The sequence below is a fragment of the Melospiza georgiana genome, chromosome 2, assembly GCF_028018845.1.
Source record: "Melospiza georgiana isolate bMelGeo1 chromosome 2, bMelGeo1.pri, whole genome shotgun sequence".
In the NCBI taxonomy this organism is placed as follows: Eukaryota; Metazoa; Chordata; class Aves; order Passeriformes; family Passerellidae; genus Melospiza; species Melospiza georgiana.
Window position 1 is genome coordinate 100,051,571 of NC_080431.1, and position 20,997 is coordinate 100,072,567.

Sequence of the window (20,997 nt, forward strand, 5' to 3'; positions counted from 1 at the left end):
AGTGGACTCAAAATCATAAATCACAATTAGCAAACGTTTAAAAAGAAAGAAGAAGGTTGGTTGAAACAGACTTTATCTCATAGCCAACTTTGCCATTTTTATATATTCCAACAGAGTGATGGAACACTATTGGCTACAGGCTCATATGATGGTTTTGCAAGAATATGGACAGAAGATGGTAAGTCAAACATTTATTGTTCTTTAAGCATCAAACAGCAGTGAGCTGTAATTTGACCAGTTTGTAAAGAAATTGTAATAATAACCTGTTCTTTATTCCAGGTAACCTTGCAAGCACCTTAGGTCAACATAAAGGTCCAATATTTGCCCTGAAATGGAACAAAAAGGGGAATTATATTTTAAGTGCTGGTGTTGATAAAGTGAGTTTTAAAAATACATTATTCTAACATATAAGTATGCTGATGAGTGAGCTTGTGCTGCTGAATTCCTTAAGATTAGTTTCTTCTTCTCCAGGCACCCTGGAGAGTTTACATTTCTTTAATATATTTTAGTGCATGTTGATTACATTTTTGAGGCTGCATGAATGTATACTATTTTCATAGAAAATGTTTAACTTTTTAAAATGTGTAAAATTGCATCTGGAGTGTGTCTCTGTTACAGAAGGAACAGCTTCCAGTACTTATAGTTTTATCAGCTATTTACAGGAAGAAAGGATCTTAAACATACCCCACCTTTTTGCTCATCTAATTGTTGAAACACTTATTTGAATAAAATATATATGGCTTCCTCTAGAAATATGCAAAAAAATATGGTTCTGAACTGAAAATCATGCAAAACACAGTAGGTACAGCTAAGTGCACATTAGAGATTAAAATGAACAGCTGACTGATGATCCATTAAAACTGAAACTGGAAAGTACACAGCATTCATCTTGCCTAAGTTTCAGTGTCTAAAAATCAGATGCATATGTCATCCTTGGCTTCCTGTACAAAATTCAGAGAGAAAAATAGCACTTCCAAGGGAGAGGCTGCATGGTCTGTGACAGTGCTTCTCTCCAGCAGCTGGCAGAGGGGAGTCCAGCTGAGATTTGTGCTTTGTAAGCTCAGTGAATCCCTATATTTTCATAACCTTGTGAAAATGGAAGCTTTAATATTGGCTTATATTCAGCTGATCTCCCAACTGTAATTCCATTACTCTGGCAAACTTACATTCTCAATAAAAGCAGCATTTCTTTAGGTGATCCATTATCAGCAAGATGATGGATCCCTAATTTATTTTCTGGAAGAATATACTCCCAATAAATTGATAATTCTCTCAGGAGGTGGTATTGAGCTCTACAGGGGACACACTCACGTGTGCTGTGGGTATGGATTAAACCTGTAGTAAGCCAATTACACCTGAGTCTGTCCCACCTCAGTGGCAAGAAGTGCTGTGTACTCTGCTGATAGAAAAACATTTCACTTATTGCCTTGTTACAAATGGGGTTCAGCATCATTTTGAAGTAGAATTCAGCTGGCATCTTTTGAAAAGGGAAAAAGTGTTCTTTAAGGATCATAACTGGAACTTTTTTCCAATATGCTTATTAAAAATGGATAGTGTTGTCTTCTAGATTATTCAGAGAGAGTATGCCTATTCTTCATAGTTATATTGCTTCTTTTGTAGGCATGATACTTCTTTATCTACACTTAGATTATTATTCTGTAATACCTAGAAGTAATTTCTGGTTTTCCCACTGTTAAGCACGCAAGGCTCTCTGTAGTCAATAATTTTATCAGTTCATCATTTAGAATTGCTACTTAGTGAGGGTGCTATTTGGGTTTTTTCTCTGAGCTGAACAACCACTAATCTTTTTTTTTTCCACCCTTTCTTTGGATGCAGACAACAATAATTTGGGATGCTCACACAGGAGAAGCTAAACAGCAATTTCCTTTCCATTCAGGTACTTTTCATGTAACTCTTGTTTAGGAAAATGAAATGCAGTTTTCAATTCTGTCAATGTACTTTATCCATATCTGCCACAGAAAAGTTTCAATCAAGTTTTTTTGTGCTTTAACTATCCTGAATATCATGGCTTGTTGGTTTATTCTCATTTCACAAAGACACAGTTCTGTGAGAATCAGCATTGAAAGCTGATTTTAGGAGAGGATTTGTACACCAGCCATGTCTACCTAACTGAGCAATCCTGTTGTTATCTATGTGCTTGAATAATACCAGGTGGGGATTCATGAAGAGAATTTTCAGTGGAGGTGTCTGGGATCTTTTCAATTCTCTCTGCTCCTGTTTCAGTGAAGCTGATTTGAGGCAGAAGCAGGCAGATCTCTCATGCACCTTGCATTCACCACTTCACTCACAAAGGTCCTTAGAATTTATTAGCTCTTAATTTTAACTCGAATTTCTTCAATATTTGCTTTCTCTGATTATTGGAAATCAGTTGCCGGCCTTGAGTTTCAAAACCTTGTTGCACAAAAATGCTATTAGGATGGTTACTTATAGAACTGTTTTAAGAAGACAGGAGATGTCACAGATACTAAATAATCTTGAATAACAGTCATTGACAAAATCTGAAATTCATCTGAGACCAGACATGTAAGATGATGGCTGAATTCATGATCCAAAGTGGCTACATTTGCATAGTGAAGAATTTTAAGGGGTATAGTAAAACTGAGTTTAAAACCATGAGAACATTCTGGATTCTGATGTTAGGGGTGTTCACCTTCCTACTTCACTGTAACTAATCCATTTTTAAATACAACAAGCTTTCACAATGGTGTTTAAAAACACATTTCAATACTAATTTTAAAACATTATATTGCACATGCTTTTCGACTCAAACTGTTCTTATTCTCACATTTACACTGATGTGAATAATATGCAGTAGCAATCTAAATGGTTATTCAGCAGTAGACAAAAAGTATGTCCATGGGCACAGCAAATCCTTACTCTGCATTTTTGTCACTCATCTCTCATTTATTAAGGCAGCTGTTGGTTTAGAGGAGTTGGTGTCTGCTGACAGATTTTCTGACTGTGGCATTTATTTATCTACCATAACAGCAAACTGTGCACATAGAGTGATTTAGTTAATGAGATATTAATCCTCTGATCCCTAACTAGTAATCTAAGTAGTTGTGGATTCAGAGCTTGGTTGCCCCTTCAGAATCATGTTCACTGACACATAAGCTGTCTTAGCAGTGATGTGCATCAAGGACAAATCACCCCATCCCCTTCTTAGCAAGTTGATAACTCAGCTGTATCTACCAATGCAATATGTCCTTGTGCATGAAAAGATTTTTTAAAAAATTCTTACTGCACATGCTGTATATCTTTGGAACATGAGACACAACTGAAATGTAGACATGGAGAAGCTAATATTTTTAATTTTTTTTCACTCTTTCTTATATGTTTTCATAAGGATGTAAAGCAATTATTGAGAAAATGCTGTTGGGGAAATTTTTGATTGGAGAAAGCATGTATCCTACAAAACCTTCTTAAAATCAGCCAGACTCTCTATTCACTTTTTTCTCACAAGTCTAAAGCCACAAACCTCACCTTGTCCTCTTTGCATCACCAGGACAAACTAACAGCAAATTCCTTTCCATATCTGGAATCTGAAAACCTTGTCTACACTAGGATTAAAGGTGGATTTTAACAATTAAAAGTCTAGTCTAGGCAGGATACACCTCCTTTAACATGTACTTCTTTGAAGTCTGGAGGTAGTTGACCTGAAAAAACATAAGGTTTTTATACTGTCTGCTTCTTTGTACCAACTGGTTTAGTTTACACCACATGGACAAAACTGTCATCCTAAAATATGTAAGGAAAAGTTCCTTTGTCTGGGTGTTGAAGGCCTCCATGTTATTGCTGTTCCCATGTAATTTTTGAGGCTTTTGTTCAAAATATGTAACTATGCAGATAAGTAGCTTCTAGGGTTTAATTATTTTTTGCAAAACTATGAATCATCATAGGGCATTTGATCAAAATATGTATTCACAAAACTTATTTCTTTAAAAAGGAGCTAAATAATCCAATTTTGACATTTCCTGATAGATACAGACTGATGTCTGTGCTTGCAGGAGCAAGCTGTTAAATTGACACCAAAAGAGGTATTTGTGTGGCCCAGTTTTAACCATCTGTGTGAGGTGACAGGACAAGGGGTGAAAGGATTCAAACTGAAAGACAGAATGTTTAGATTAGATATCAGGAAGAAATTCTGTACTGTGAGGGTGGTGAGGCACTGGATCAGGCTGCCCAGAGAAGCCCAGGTTGGATGGAGCTCTGATGATCTGGTCTAATAAAAGGTGTCCCTGTCCTCAGCAGGGGGCTGGAATTGGGTGTTCTTTAGGGTCTCTTCCAACCTAACCCCTTCTATAATTCTGTGATATAAGTGCTCTGAATCACTCTTAAATTTGTTCTGAAAAAGGCTAAAATGCCAGATAATTATTGTAACACTTCCATTTTTGGTTTGTATTTTAGCTGCATTTTTTAAGGATTTTTTTTGCTGCTTTTAGTATGATATATTATGATATTCTAATTGTTTCTATGCAATTGGCTGGTATCCTGCGGTTTTGGAAATACTTTGGCAATTTGATTATTTGCATCAGGAACCATGTTTGTTTGATTTTTTCAAACTTTTTTATGTAGTTACATATCCAGTAAAGATATGACTGAGTACACCAATAAATGAATCAGTATTAATTATCGGCACTTTATGATTCAATTATGCTGCAATACAAATCCATAGCTTTAGGTGCCAGTAGCTCTCTGAAAATTAGTTTTTGACTCATACATCTCCTACTATATATTAGCCCTGAAGGCATATTGCTATTAATGATGATATTTTTGCTTTGAAATAGTAATACAAAGCTTGTAGCATAAAAAGAAAGGCAAACAGGCAGTTAAAGAAAGATCTTTGATTGTTTCCTAATCCTCATTCATGTTCATTGGAAAACTCAAAAGTAGTCTGCTTTCCTCACACATTTTTCCTTTATATTTCTGCAAGGTAGTAATTCCTTATCTGTCATAGAGAATTATTGAACTTTTTCATTAATACTGAAAAAAGCTCTTTCTATGAAACAGCGTCAGCCCTTCATTCTCATTTAGGGAGCTACCTGATGACTCAGATGGTGATAGGGATCAATTTTGTTTTGTAGTTCATAAAAATTATAATAGGAAAAACATATTTAAATGTAACAGGCTTGTCAGAACAGATATCTTTTCACCTCTATATTACCAAAGTATCTTTCTAAACATGTTTGAGTAGGGAATTTCTTGGTTTCATTTTAAGGATGAATTTGCATTGTATCTTTGCCAGGAAGAGATCTAACTTTGTTTCCTATATGCTGGTTTCATTCTAGCACACTTGCTTCTCACAAGAGTGTGCTGAGAATGAAGATTTCTCTATTTTAGCAAGTCTTATGTCATCCTCTGGAGGGCAGCTAAACTCTATCCTGAGGGAAAAAGCCTGAGCAGCAATCATAGAAACACAAGCAAGCTGTTTGTCAGGAGCTTCCTCTTGCACTCTGCACTGACATGCTGGGAGAGTTGTTTGGGGATTTGTTCCCATTCTTTTTGCAAAGTGTGTGTGTGTGTGTGTGTGTGTGTGTGTGTGTGTGTGTGTGTGTGTGTGTGTGTGTGTGTGTGTGTGTGGCACACATGCACATGCTCACGTGCTCTCTGTGCACAGAGTTTTCTTAGTTCAGTGCTCATTAATGCCAAACCCTCTACAGAAACCCTTCCTCTCATTTCAGATGAGGCTGATTAATGTACCTGCCTAAAACCAGTCCCCAAGCAAATTAAACTGAATTTTAGTGTTATTAATCCATGTGCCTGCACAGAATGATAGGTTTGTATCAAAGGGTGCATAAAGCTCTAGTGCAAAGGGACACAGCCACCTGCTCCTCCACCTTCCCATGTGTTGTGTCTGGCATTCACAGGAACATGCTTGTCTAACCCAGATGGAATTCTCCACACTTTTTCTGGGTTAGTTTTCTTTCAGTTTCTTCACTGAACTGGGTTACAGAGGGATGAATGCTAGACATAACCCATGATATGCATAGCTGGGAGCAGAGAGGGTGGAGGGTGTGTTTTGCCCCCTCTCATGTAACTTGACCCAGAAGATTCTCGTAAGTAGTTGCTGTGCAAGGTATCCAGATTATCCATGGGAATAGAAAAGATACTCTGTGTCCTTCAGACAGTCCCTGTCAGCCCTGTAACTGGCTGCAGGTGAGAGACCAAGAACTAGCCTGTAGTCTGTTTCATTCAGACAGGTGATGGGAGGAAAGTGATTTGGAATAGCTGCTTCTTTATGTGATCCCTGATATTCCTTCTGTTGTTTGTATTCACAGCTCCTGCTCTGGATGTAGACTGGCAGAACAACACTACTTTTGCCTCCTGCAGTACTGACATGTGCATCCATGTGTGCAGACTTGGCTGTGATCGTCCCGTTAAAACCTTTCAAGGACACACAGTAAGTTTAAGGAGTCCAAAATGTTGGTGGTAAAGTCACAGCAAATGTTACAACGATGGCAGATGATGGGTGTGCACACTATGTTCTAGCAGCAAAGGTGTTAAACCCCATTGTTTCCCTAGAAGTATATTTATTCCTTGGAAATGAGGGATTCACTGCCTGTGAGAAGGGATAAAATGTTCTAAATCACTACAGGAAGCAACACCTCTGGCTTAAACAGTGAGAGTGTTTCTGGGCAGCATGAGCTGCAGACTAAAGGCACATTGATAAATAAGATTCTGTTTTCCACTGGCTTAATGTCCTTTACTAAATGACAGCTTATGAACAAGGAGAGAACAGTTTACCTCCAGCCATTGTTCAGTTTTAGAATCAATTTAATCTAATAAGATATATTAAAGATTTCCCCACTCTTTCCTTGGTGGAATTTAATGGATGTCAAAGGTTACTTTTTCTAGGTTCCATTTGTGAGAAAAACTGTGATCATTCACTGACCCATAATTCAGATGTTAGCTTCCAGAACTATGCATTTGGAGACATTTATCTTAGTCTGTGGTTAAACTGATATTTTGTGACAGGTTGTACATTCCTAACAATAGAGTGGTGCTTTTTATTGTTATATGAACTGCCCTGCTTTGTACGTGATCCAGATTTTCACTTCAAATACATCTATACTTGTTTTTAATTATTACTGAAACTTGTAAAATGTATAAAGAAAAATTTAAATATATTCCAGGATTGTTTTCACTGAGACCCTGGGCCAATTTATATTTTTAAGAAATAGTCTTTCCCTTTTTATAAAACACTTTTTTTCTCTTTACTTATAGCTGTGAAAGAGCATGGGAAACTTACTCATTACCAAGGGGATACACTAGGCTTAGTTAATTACAAAGTGCTAGAAAGACTGATAGAGAAAGCATCCTAAACTGTTTAATATTCCAGCATGGAATTCATTTACACATAAACCTCTCTTTAGAGAGATCAGCACTGTTGTAGAGCTACAATATGAAGAATTGTCAAGTCCATAAAACAAAACACCCCACCAGTATCATTATTTTCTGTTGAAAATTTGTATCACCAAGTCTACAGAACATTAATGAAAGAAATGTCCCAGTTTTAAAAAGAAGGTAATGCTGCATCATCAATCTGTCTGGGTTTATTTAAATCCTGGGAAATGATAAAAGGATAGGAGTAACTTTGAGCCAGAACACACATCAGAAGATTGCTTGTGTGTATTGTTCACAAGCACAGGATGGTTCCACTCCAAAATGCCACTTAAATAGATAGCATGTTGGGGACGCAGCAGTGCTTTTGTTCACCCCTAAAAGCACCAGCACTGTAATTTGTGGGTGAACTTGTTCCATGCATAAACCTTGAGTGCCCTCTGCTGAGTGCCCAGTACAATGCAGTAACTGGAATATTTGCTTAATAATCTCACTCTTCATTTCAGAACGAGGTGAATGCAATCAAATGGGACCCATCTGGCATGCTACTAGCATCTTGCTCTGATGACATGACATTAAAGGTAAAACAATTTCCATTCCTGTTTTTCAAGAAGTGAGGACAAAAAACTATGTCTCTTTTTCAGTCTTCTCCAGAATAATGATAGTGTATCACTTCAAACTCTGCATGAACAGTAGTTTCCAATGTTGTCCCATATTTCTTGAAGCAAATCTGAGAGATTGAAGACAGAGAAGCAAACACTGGGGAAATTGAGGCATCCTATCCAAATAAGTGTAACACTTATCCAAATAAGTGTTACATGACTGATGTGCCATTGTCACAAAAAAGCCATAGTTTAAGTATAGATAAAGTAAAGCTTGAGCAGCTCAAAACCCTTTCTCATTTTTCTTTTCCAGCCACATGAAATGAAGGCTGTCTGTGTAGGAGTAGCTATATGATGTTATAGCAAAGCCCTCCTGCTGGACTGATGATTTATGCTGGTTCCTTGAAGAAAGCAAATACCCCAGGAAGGATTTGGTTTTGTGGCTAGAATTGTACCAGCAATAGTTTCCTTGCAGTATGGTTGAGTTAATTAAGACTCAGATCTCTGTGCACTGCTGATTGACACAGCTGAAGCTTAGGACCTGAAACTGAGACAGCAGCAGAATTTGCAGATGAGAGCTAAGAGAATCTCAGCATTGTGAATATTTCCTGTTCATAGGTGGACTGACTTCTGCTCTGTCTTTGCCACATACCCAGTGAGGTTTTCATCACTTTTGATTCCAGAAGTGTTATTGCAGGCTAGTGACAGAGCTGGAGATTTACAGAAAACGGGCAAAGGCAGCAGCTTGCCTGTCATGCTGCCACAAAGCACTATTGCATAACTGTTCTTGCTCTGCTTAAACATCCTGACCCAGTGGTGACACATCTTTTTGGTGCCCAGTTGTATGCTGTGTTTCAAAAACCACTATGGTTCAGTGTTGTTGTTACCAGTTCAAGTTCCTGACCACTGAATTTGGCACAGGAGCCAGTGCTTTGCTATCCCTGGCCTCACCTGGGTATAAAAACCTTCATTGATGGAGACGGAGACAGCAAATGCTCCAAATGAAGGCATTTTTCTTCTTCCTTTTCCTTTGTAAATCACTCCTCTCCAACTTTTTTCTTCTGTTTTTGGAATTCACAAGCTTTTCCTATAACTTCTTGGAACATGCTGCCTGTCAGCCGTAGAACATGGCTGAGCTTTGTGTAGCATTTCCAAAAGCAGTCTCAGGTACACTGATGGGAATTCAGCATAAGAGCACATCATTCTCTTGGTCAGACTACAACAACTGAGCTAAGTCATTGCTACATTTTCAGTATCTCTCTGAAACTGACTGACTAAATTTGAGCTATTTTCCCTGCTGTGAATTCCTTCATCTTACTTTCTCAGTTAGCTGACAAAAAGAGGTACTAAATTACCTGTCATCTCTACACTGAAGTATTTGACCATGTAACACTACAGAAACAGCTGATTGTCTTCCATCTTCTATACTGTTAAAAACAGGGGAGAGACAAATAGAGTTCAGGAGGAAAAGGAAAATTTTACTAGCATAAGAGAAAATTGCTGTGTTCTAAGCAGTTGCTGCAATTTTCTTCTTGTCCTTTAAAATGACTGCTGTTGCAATGTATGAATAAAATTCTGGTTAAACTTCTTCAAATAGATAAACTTCTGTGTGAAAATAGTTACAGCCTTTTGGAACTACAGCAACTCTTTAGTTCTTATCTATTGAATAAATACTATTAAATGTGTAACTCTTCTCCCTACTGGAATTATTTTAATGTATGTGCCAAATTGCTGCATTAATAAATTATATTAATGTGTATTCAGGTGAGTCGAAATCTCAAATAAACAAATGTAAGAATAACATAGAACTGAAATAATTCAGCTGAGAAGAGATTAATAATGTTGCCATTTTCCTCCATTATTCCTCTGATTTAGATATGGAGTATGAAGCAAGATACTTGTGTACACGATCTTCAGGCTCACAGCAAAGAGATTTACACTATCAAATGGAGCCCTACAGGACCAGGCACCAGCAACCCAAACTCCAACATCATGTTAGCAAGGTAAAAAATACCTCTCTTTCTAGCCTGCCAAGAAGGATCATCTTTCTGACATGTAACCCCACTGTCACTTTGCCATCAGTCTTCCTGCAGACAATTCCACTAAAAAGTATCTGTGTGTGTAAGTCAGGAGGATGGATACAAAGGGAAAGGATTCGTATTTGAAAAAAGAAAGGGAGCAAAGAAAGAAAATTGAGTCATGTGGTATTTATCTTTTCAGCTGCCTTGATAAAATGGTTGTAAATTTGGCATTGCACTTTCACATCCAGCATTGCGTTGCTGGGAGTGAAAATCTTATGGCAAGTGCTCTCAGAATTCAGGCAGCTGGAATGGTTTGTAACTGGAGTCATGCAACTCACCTGGGCAGTTGGAGAAAATTTTTGCAGCTTTAGCTAATAGAGAAAAGCTTGGATAGTCTTTGAAGTTCCACTTGAAAATCTGTGCAAAATTCTTCTTTGAGCTTAGAAGATACATTTACTTGTAGAATGCCAATTGATGGTAGTACAGTGGGTTTATCAGATCAGCTCATGGCGTGTGCAGTGTGGGGAGAAGCTGTATCAAAACTGGTTTATTTTACTCCTTAGTCAGAGAGTGGACATGGAAGAACCTCAGTTTTCTGGAGTTATTCTTTTAATATTATTTTTAATGCACATTATTTCCTTTGCCTTTCTCCAAGCCCACAGTTTGGGATTGAAATGGAATGTAGCAAAAATATCACTGAAACAAAGTGAAAAGAGCCACAGTTCTAGAGAAGTATAAAATGCTAATTCATTAAACAGGGTGAATCTATTAGGAGTAAGATCTCTCTGGGCCCATTTAGCCCATTAATGACAAGATATATTTGACCTTCCTGAATAACAGGAGGTAGAATCTCAAAAGTGGGGAGCTTGGCCTTGTTAGGGCTATATAGAGCACACCCACATATGCCCTAAGGGTCCTCATACAAGAATTCAGTTCTACAGCTGTAGTTCTTAAGATAAAAAACATACAGGCTGTGGTACATTTCAGCTTTTCTGTTTGAAACATTATGTGTTGCTTAGCCAAAGGAAAAAAAAACCCTGTGGTATTTTCTTTTAACACCTACAGTCTCACAGTACAAGTTGATTAGCACCCAGATGATTACATTCTCATGTTTGAATGCTTCTTGCAGTGCTTCGTTTGATTCCACGGTTCGGCTGTGGGACGTTGACCGAGGCGTCTGCATCCACACGTTAACAAAGCATCAAGAGCCTGTCTACAGTGTAGCTTTTAGTCCTGATGGAAAATATCTAGCCAGTGGATCCTTTGACAAATGTGTCCATATATGGAATACTCAGGTACTGTTTTGCCTCGTGTGAAGCACATCTGGTTTAGGTGACACGTTAATAGCAAAAGCTTAAATGGAAAATGTGTGTACCTAGGTCATGCGTGACCTGCCTGCCAGGGTGAACCTGCTGGTATTGGCTGGCACAAATCCATGGCAGCTGAGTCACTCAGGTGCAGTGAGGTGACTGCCCAGAGCAGTTGTGCTTTGTATGCTAAAACAGGTAGCATGCATGAAAATAGGTATGTTGCTTTGAGTCATCTGCTTTGTGAAGCAAAAGTGTAGATTAGAAATAAGGGATACTTTTATTTAGCTACAAACTGAGCTCTGCTGTGAATCTAATGCTCCTTGCTTAGATGTTGTGAAGAGGAGCTATGGATACAAAAATGTACAGGCAGGGGACTGGTGATATTCTGGAGAAAAGTGGGATGTCATAGTTCCACAGATGTAATTCTGGATGCTGGTACCTCACAACCTGAATTATCAGCAAACTTCCCAGGCCTTTACTGTTACAGAGTTGACAAAAACAGATGTCTTGAGTCCTACTGTTTCTGGAGGAGCCTGTTGCTCTTCATTGCAAGGACCACTTTCCTGACTGTTTCCTAGCAAGTTTCCGTCACAATACGGAGGTGGCCGTAGCTGGGTGATCTGAATAGCTCCCCCTTTTAACACAGTGTCATATGACGGAGAAAAAGCAGGGGAACTTCTGTATCCAATGTCTGCATGCTGTTTTGCTTTGTAGAGTGGAACTCTAGTCCATAGCTACAGAGGCACCGGGGGCATCTTTGAAGTCTGCTGGAATGCTAGAGGAGACAAAGTGGGAGCAAGCGCATCAGACGGATCGGTAAGGATCATCAACAGCGCAAAAACTGGGGGGAGATTTCTTTTCTGGGAGCATGAACAAAAAGCAGGGTGCTGTATTTGCCTCCTGGGGACAGAGCTGAAGATAGAGGCAGCTCAAGACACAGTAAGTTGCTCTGTGTGGTGTATTAAAAATGCTCCTGCTTTGAAAGGTTTTGAATGCTAGGAGGTGGTGTTCCTGTTGGAAATGAAGAATGCTTGTGGAATAGGTGAATACTCCTGAAGATGCCAATGACTTCTAAATATGTATTTGACAAAAACAACAGTAGTGTTGTTTCTATCATTATCTGTCAGCTTTAATGAAGAGCAGATCACAGCAGTCAACTCTGTAACAAACAGTTACCCTGGAGCTTTCAGAGTTTGATTCCACAGAAGAATATTCCTATTCCTTTGAATAGGAATAGATAAAGGAGGAAATATTCAGCATGATACCCAAAGATTTTGTCGTGTGGTAAAAGAGAAATATTGCAGTGGGTATTGATTATTCCTTACTATTTTTTTGCTGTTAATGTTACTTCTAAAAAAATTCACTTGCAGCATGATCAGCTTGTGCAGGACACACCTGGCTGGCTGGCATAACTACTTCAGAGAGTATTTTTCATCTGATTTTAACAAAGGGAACAGCTATGACATGATTCAGTTGTTTGAGCTTAGTTGTGCCATCTCAGACAGTGCCATGCCTGGCTCCCAACAGCTGCTCCAAATGGGCACCTGTCCACTGTCATGCTTGCCAAGCCTGCATCTATTCTGGATATATTTCAGAAGTGGAAGTGGACATGATATTTAGGGAACTGAATAGATCCCATAATCTTACACCAAAATGTTTGTTTGTAAACCAGCGAAAGCCCAGCTAAGTGTTAAATGTGTAGGTTTCACTTGGGCTCTCTGCTATGTCAGTTTGTCCCTTTACTTGTGTGCTGATTTGAGGCTGGGGAGTGTAACATCCAGCTGGCTGGTCCACCTGTGTACAGGGTGCATGACTGGGATTTCCACATCACCTTCACAAATGCTCTTAACACAGGCTCTTCTCTCCACAGGTTTGTGTTCTAGACCTGCGGAAGTAAAAGTGAAATGTTTTAGAAGAAATTTCAAATGGACCAGCAGTGAATGTGTGGGGAGAAGCACTCTTCAAAACTATTCTTAACAGCTCCAGAACTGTACAAACTTGAACAAAGTTAGAGTGTACCGTGAAACCGACTCTCCCTGGCCACAGGTGACTTGTATTTTGTCCGTAACCTTCATCAAGGAGTAAAATCGCAGTCACTTCAGAGGGGGAGGGAATGGTTTCCACCTGGAACATTCAGCCTTGGAAGCATGAAGCCACCAGCTAGGCATTGCACTGTTTGGTTTGCATCTGAGAACTTGCTCTGATGGCTGGGGAAAAAAAAAAAAAAAAGCTGTGCCAAAAAAAAAAAATAAAAAGGAAAAAAAAAAAAAGAAAAAAAAAGAAAAATGCTGTGATAAACCAAAAGGGAAAAAAACCCTCCTCCATGCGGTGTTGTATTTTTTCCTTCCAATTTGGACACTACAGTTGCTCTCCCAAAGGACGTTCAAAGACCAGTTTGTACTGATGAAATGCTCAACTTTGTAATCACAACACTTTCTATTTTCTAGACTACTTTTTTTGTTCAGTGGTTTTTCTATCAGCTGGAATATTGCAGCCTGGAGGACCCCAGGCTTAGGATGAAACTTTTGTTTTCCTTTTATTTCTCCCTTCCACTCCCAGCTTTTCCTTCCTTTTTTTCTCCTCTTTCTTTTTGCCCCCTTTTTTTTTTTTTTTTTTCTTTTCCCTGTATGCCCATAGTAGATGCAGCCAGGTGGACATGACAATGAAAATTTTTGACAGACTGCTTCTCCTCTCCTCTATAACTTCCTTTTCCTTTCTTTCTCTCCATTTAAAAGAAAAAAAAATCCTCCATGCTTCAGATCTTAGCGTCTCAAGGGCACTTTCAGCAAATTGTGTAATAAGTGCTTTATATAAGAATGCAGTGCTGGGGAAGATTTTTACAGGAGAAAGATGACTTTTAACAGAAAGAACCCAGTGTATTTTTGGAAAAAAAATATTTTTTATGTTAAACAGTTTTAAAAGCCTAAATGGCCACAAAATGTAGACCAGTTGTGTAATTCAAGGAAAAAGAATGACACAGAGTCCAGGGAACATGAAAGGTGCAGTATCCTTTTTCTCTCCTCTCTCAGAAAGTGCTGTAAGAAAAAATGGTGTTTGATACAAGAAATACCAGTCCTTTACTAAAGTCCTTTTCCAGCAGCCAGCCATTTGCATAGTCTCATTCCATTTTTTATGGCTGTTTGATGATGTAAACTTACTCAAAGGGATTCAGAAACCTGAGACTATAACATTCATTTTCTCTAGTCTGTATTTCTGTTTGTTTTCAGTAACCAGGAGAAAATGCTTGTGTATGTTCTTTCCTCTAGAGATAGTTCAGATTTTGACAGAATATGGGTTTTGCTGCCTGTGGCCTTGCTGAGCAGTGCTGTCTTCCACTGTTCATTATTCCAGTCAGTCAGTGGGGTTTTGCCACTGACTTAATGAGACCAGGTGGACTGAAATACATTGACTGCATCTGTCACTGCTGAAGAATGGACTCTCACCAAGCTCCTGTCCATCCATGGACCACACACACCCAAAGGCTCTGTCATTGCAGTGGGTGATGTTGCTGTCACCACATGTGTGCTGCATCCTGCAGGGAAAGCTCTGGGTCTGCACTTGGAGGGTCACTGTCTGCCCAGACTGGTCTGGCCTCAAGGGTGTCCTCAGTGTGGTGCTCTGGAGCAATGAATTCATTAGCTTATGACATCCTATGAAAGTTCCATCTCAGCATGTAAACCTCAATGTGGTGCTCTGGAGCAATGAATTCATTAGCTTATGACATCCTATGTAAGTTCCATCTCAACGTGTAAACCACTGGAAAGTTGTGGGGTGAAATGATCAGAACAACAATGGAGAGTTCCAAAGCACCACGAATCCAATCCACTGTGGACAAGATTTCCTTACTGCAGCCGTGACACCTGCACAGATGCCAGCTGAAGACTGCACTGCTCTAATTGAGGAAATGACAAATGCAAAGAAGGACACATCGGCAGAGTTTACTGAAAGGGCTGTAAACTATAAGGCAGCCTTGGGTGGTGTCAGGCATGGCTTAGATCCTCAGAACTGGCTGAGTCATGCAGGTGTCTTCTCTACAGCCTAGGCTGGGATCTGTAGGAGAGAGTAGACAGGCCACAAACCTCTTAAGAAATGTAGAACTCTGTGGCCCAGAGTCTCTGTAACACAGTATCATCCCCTGGGTTTGACCACAGCTGCTGGAGGTGTGATTTGATCTGAGCAAATCCAGAGCCCTCGGGCTGAACTGGTGGTGTGAGACCTGCTGAGATCCATCATCCTGGAATCTGAACACCATCTGTTCTCTGGAGTTTTCTTCTCTGTATGCTTGCATCTGTAGGGGATCTTAGTCCTTCTAGTGGAACTAGACGCTGCCAGCTTCAGCTGCATTTCCTAAAGATACTTCTTGGGAAAGGAGAAAAGAATAGAAAGAAGTAACTGCTGAAAAGAATGGAAAGAAGTAACTGCTGAAAGTATTAGTTGAAAACAGTTATGTGGAATTATGGTTACTAGTGATAGTTAAGGTTGTTTGTAATTTATCTCAAATAATTGGATGCCAGGCAGTATCAAGGATTATTTTTGGTGTTAAATGCTTTTATATGCTGGTTTTAGTTTTTTGCACCAAGAGCATGGCTGTAGATCACCATGTGGCAGTTTTGCACTCTTTCCTAATAACCACATGTACCTGCTAATTTGAAGTCACTCCTTTTTTTGAAAAAAAAAAGAGGATTGCTCAAAGAGTCTTGAACTTGAATACAAGGGCACAGTGTGGTTTTGTGAGGCGTTGTTGGGACAATGATCTGAGTGCAGTCATTGCGTGTAAACGGTTAAATTCCTGCGCTGCTTTTGGGGCCGTTCTGAGAATAACAAGCAGAAGTTGCTGGTCTGTGGGAGGGCAGCACTGATGGGGCTCTGACCTTGCCTCTGTCCCTTGAGTGACACCTGAATAGGCCAGACCTCAGGGTTTGAAGAGGTTCATTTGCTCAGTGCTCCATGGCTGGCTGGCTCCACAGCCCATGCTTCACAGTTGTTCCCAGGATAGCTACTGTAGAAAACAGGGCAGTGTCTGTGACACCTGTTCCTTTTTTAACATTTTTTAATTTGTCAGAACACCACTTTGCTTGCCTACATGGAGGTAAGGAGCCAAGAGAAACAAAATTTGAGTATCAATTGTTTTGCAAAGCTCATGTGTGAGAGAGGCTGCTGCTCCAGAAAGTTTTCTAGATGGACCATCAGAGTTAAAAGCAGTGTATGTGAAGAGCTAAGAAAATTCACTTTTCTAACCTTCCACAAAATCCTGAAGACTGGAAAGATGCTGTAGTAGCAGCATCTTTAGTAGCTAGTTTTCAACTGAAATGAGAGCTGTTAAGGAAGGCAGGAGGTGGAGTTGCAAAGGTTAATCTTAACCTAAGGACATGGTTTCTTCAGGACACAAACAGTGGGGGCAGAGAGCTTTTCCAGGCTGCAGTTCCAGGTGGGAGTCTCAGCCCAGCCTGCAGCACTGAGCTCCTGGGAGCTCTCCCTCCCTCCCCTCCAGTAGCAGCACATTCCCAAGCTGGCAGAGCCTCTCTGAGACTCCCCTGCAGCAGAGCTGCACAAAGCAACAGCCCAGGGCACTTGCTAAGATTTCTGCCTAGAATTTTGTTTAGAGTTCTTTGTAACAGAAGAGAAATGGAAAACCTAAGTGACCAAACAGGATTGTGAAACCATCCAGAGACTTGCTGGATTTTTATTATTGCTGGCTGTCTGGAACTGGCCTGGGAGTGAAAAAAAACCCAGTTTCTGAAAAACCACTATATTCTGTGGGTTAGAAGGATACTGAATCTTTTATGTAGGAAACACTGGGTCCCTTATGGGGCAATAAAGGGCCTGACTTACAGGGTTATACACACATTAACCCCATGCTACATCTTAGAAATTTCCTTTTAATTTGTTAAAAAAAAAAAAGAAAAAAATAGCTAATTTTAGAGCCAAGTGAAGTGCACTTTGTCAAATGTAAGGGTCTGCTTTGTTTTTGGGTTTCTTTTTCTTTTTCCCTTTTTAATTTTTCCTCCTTTTTTTTCCTCTTACTGCCTTTTTAAAAGATGTGGTTCTTTGTCAATTGCAGAAATGTTCTTTCAGCCACTCACTGAAATTCTGAATTCTGGCTTCTGCAGTTTTTATTGTCTGTGTCAGACTTGCAGCCAGACTTGGTTCTCATTTAAGCATTTCCCAGGTTCTGTTGAAACAACATCAACCCTTATTTTGTTTCTCCCCCACCCACACTTTCTTCAAATTCACCTTGTGTATTGTAGCTCATTTGTTTTAAGGAGAGAATCAACAGATCATATTCAGTGTCTTGAATAAATTGCTATATTTTGATATTAGAGAATTCTGTGCGTGTTGTTCCTTATTCTTTTCTGGTTGTTTTGCATCCTGCACGTAAGAGCTGGGGTTGAGTGACTGAAATTGTGATGTGGTGTCAGAGCTTAAGTTGTGATGTGGTGTCCCTGGCCTGTGGATGTTTAAAAACCTTGACCATGGGTTCATAGGATTTTGTAGTACACAGGACATGGACACTTTAGCCTCTATTTTTCTTTACTTTATTACAGATTACCACAAACACCACAACTCACCATTAGCAAGTACACCTATAATAAAGAAAGTAAATATATATATATATATATATAGCTATTACAGAGTAGTATCTGCAGCATTGATATAGCAACAATCAGTGATACAGCAGCAATAAATTTATAGCAACAATCAAATATAGCAGCATCCAATAGTAGTAGCAATTAAGTGTATATATATATATATATAAATTACAGGTTACAACTAAGTTGTTACTGCTGAAACTTGGCATTAATACAACAGCAGATAAACTTAGGATAAGTTGATCACATGCACAGATTGGACACCAAGCTGTAGATCTCAGAAGGGGCATCCCAGAGGTGGGAGGATGAAAGGGGCCAGCCCCAGCCTTGGGCTGAGTGAGGGAGCAGTAGAACAGGCAGGGTCTCCCTTCAGGTGCAATCCATGTCACAGAGTTTGGAGTCAGCAAGGCTTCCCCAATGATGGTCCAAGGTCCTGCAGACCTGTGTAGGAAAGGGACAAGGATGTGCAGTGCAGGAGGAGAAAGAGAAGCTGATTTGGATAGAAAATCATGTCTATCATAGACACATAAGAGGGTTCAGGACACCACCACTTTGAGCAGCCAATGGATGCAGTAATTTCTGGTTTTCACCTGGGACACCTGACAGATTATGATTTCAGTTCTGTTTTGGAACTTCTGCTCTTGCAGTTGAAACAGTGGAAGTTACCAATACATTCTTTCTCAGGATGTTATCCCCTTTTTCCAGACTATTTTTCAGCCTTTCAGGTGATGTTACTTGGACTTGCACTTTCTGAGGGTATCTCAGGATGTCTCTGGTACCCAGCTGCATTTCAGAGATGCTGGCTGCACTTCTCAAGAGCTTCTGGTGCCCAGGCTCACATCTCCCAGGCTGGCTGGTCATTTCTCTCCCAGAATTTTGGCAGACTTCTCCTGTTGAGTACTTTTTCCTTCTGAATTAGGTCACCTTTGTAGCTGTTCCCATCACATGTTTACTGTTTGATTTTATTTCCTCCAATGCTGTATTTATTGGAAATTTATACAGCTGGTAAGGAACCAGTTTGAGTAAAACTGGGTCGTTGAAGTACTTTTTAAAGTTTCCTTCAAATAAGTTTCCTGAAAAGGACATTTCTCCATATAAAATAAATTGAACTTGAGTTCTGATCAAGGTAAATCGTTAATTTTTCTTTACCCAGGCTAAAATTCAACCTTGCTTAAGCAGTTGGAAGTTTTTGAAGAACTTCACATGTGGAATATTCTGAAGTTGTCACCGTCATCCTCTGTGTCAGGAGCTCTCATGGGCTCCTTTCTCTGCTTAGGGCTTAAGGCACTGACCTGAAAGGATGCAAGGGGAGGGAATTGCTCAGCATTAACAGGCTGAGTGTTGTGTAGATTTTGGTTGGGTTTTATTCCACCAAATGGTTTCCATGGTACCTGGGGGGATTCAGCATGAAATGGGGTTCTGGCTTTGTGACCATGTAAGAGGCTGAACCCTTGACCTGAGCTAAGGCTGATTGTCCAAAGCCTTCAAAAGGAATTAGTGCCCAGAGCAAAACCAGTCCTGTGCATCACATCATCCACTTCTGAGGTGTTTAAGGACCCAGAGCATTAAGTTAGGATTGATATATAACATTTGGAAAGACAGAGGGGCTAGAAAAGCTGGTGTGCTGGTGATGAGCACCTCAACACATAATGTGTTCAAAAAAAGAGAATGCAATGCACTTTCATGACATTTGTGTCAGTTCATGTTCTGACTCAGCACTTATATCTTCATAACAGCTTCTCAAAATAAAAAATATGAGAGCCAAGGAGACAGCTACAGTGGGGCTGGAGCTTCAGGGGTAGTGCTATATAAAGTTCTCACTTTACCTGCTTCTTAAGTAAATGCTATGTCATGGTCCTATTTTTAGTCATGTTATTTTCCAGGAATGTTTTCAGACAATGTATGAGTGTCAAGCTAAAATTGTAGTTTAGTTTTCCTGCCTTTATCCTCTCCATATATATTTACTTAACCTGAATTATGTGACAACTAACAGTGGAAGCATTGAGCAGTCCTAAACATTTGCTTCTCACTTCTGTCAGTGTGCAGTACTGAGAGCACTTTTAGAGGCACTTTTAAGGGCACTTTTAGAGTTATTCTGGGAAGATGTAATATTGCAGCATCTCACACAACTCCTTTCCCTGCCATCATTCTGTGTATCATTTCCAGCCAAGGGTGAGATCAGCATAGACCATTAAGAGCACATGCAATTTCATATTGAAGCTCTGTGATATAAAAAATAATTTTTAAAGCTTTGAAGTCTTTTAAGTGAAGAAATTACTCACTTGGCAAGGAATTTATCATCATTGCTGACTCCTTTCCCAATAGGAAGGAAGATCTTTTGTTTCCTTAGAGATAGGTTTTTTTCCACTTCCTTTTGAATATAGTCAAAAAACCAAAAGAATACAAAACCTAATAGTTGCAGGAAAGCAGCTATATCCTCTTTCATGGCTGCAAGGTCTAACATCATTTACCTTCAAAGAAGAAGCCTTGAATTCACCATGTGATTCATTAGTCATGATTTCAATACAAGAGATCAAAAAAAAAAGATTCTGCTCATCACTTTGCTATCCTTTCCATTAAATACTCGGACAAAGTTGACATCCTTGTCCTTCACTAGAGTAATTCATCACAGTCAAATGCACAACAGACAAAAATGGATTTGGCTGCAAAGCACTGCCATTTTGCAGTTCCAAATCTGAGAATTACCTCTCTAGGCTTGTGAGAATCTGTAGTGTCAAGTGAGCATCACATCCCTACATGTTGTGTTACAGTTCCTGAAAAAATTCTGAATATTTTCTTGAAGGGAAATACAGAAATGCCAGACCCTTAGGAGGGCATTTGAGGCATCCTGCAATCCTTACAGTCATGGTGTCCTAACAGCTGGACTGGAAAAGTGGCTGAGTGCCTTCAGAGAGCTCTGTCAGTGAGGGCACTGTGGGGAGATGACTGAGGTAAAAAGGAAACAGTGCAGAGATTCCAGGGAAAATGCAGCTGCTGCTCCCTGGAATGAGCATGGTGAGAACATCTGACCTCCCACATACAACACAGTCTAAGGGAGACTAAACAGAGCATGGAGCAGAGACCACAGCCAGGGTTTGTCCAGACCTGTGCA

General features: G+C 39.7%; 1 protein-coding gene across 3 annotated transcripts in view; it reads left to right on the top strand.

Annotated features, from left to right (window-relative positions):
* The window catches only part of TBL1X (transducin beta like 1 X-linked), a 239,746-nt gene extending 222,126 nt beyond the window's left edge, over window positions 1–17,620 (top strand). For all 3 annotated transcript variants that reach the window (XM_058045172.1, XM_058045171.1, XM_058045173.1), the window contains 9 exons: window positions 115–178; window positions 280–377; window positions 1,837–1,897; window positions 6,300–6,421; window positions 7,869–7,943; window positions 9,840–9,967; window positions 11,115–11,280; window positions 12,010–12,111; window positions 13,166–17,620. In XM_058045172.1, coding sequence (XP_057901155.1) covers window positions 115–178; window positions 280–377; window positions 1,837–1,897; window positions 6,300–6,421; window positions 7,869–7,943; window positions 9,840–9,967; window positions 11,115–11,280; window positions 12,010–12,111; window positions 13,166–13,192 — 843 coding nt within the window. In that variant the 3' untranslated portion in view covers window positions 13,193–17,620. The remainder of the gene's footprint in view (window positions 1–114; window positions 179–279; window positions 378–1,836; window positions 1,898–6,299; window positions 6,422–7,868; window positions 7,944–9,839; window positions 9,968–11,114; window positions 11,281–12,009; window positions 12,112–13,165) is intronic.
* Window positions 17,621–20,997: the final 3,377 nt, after the last annotated feature.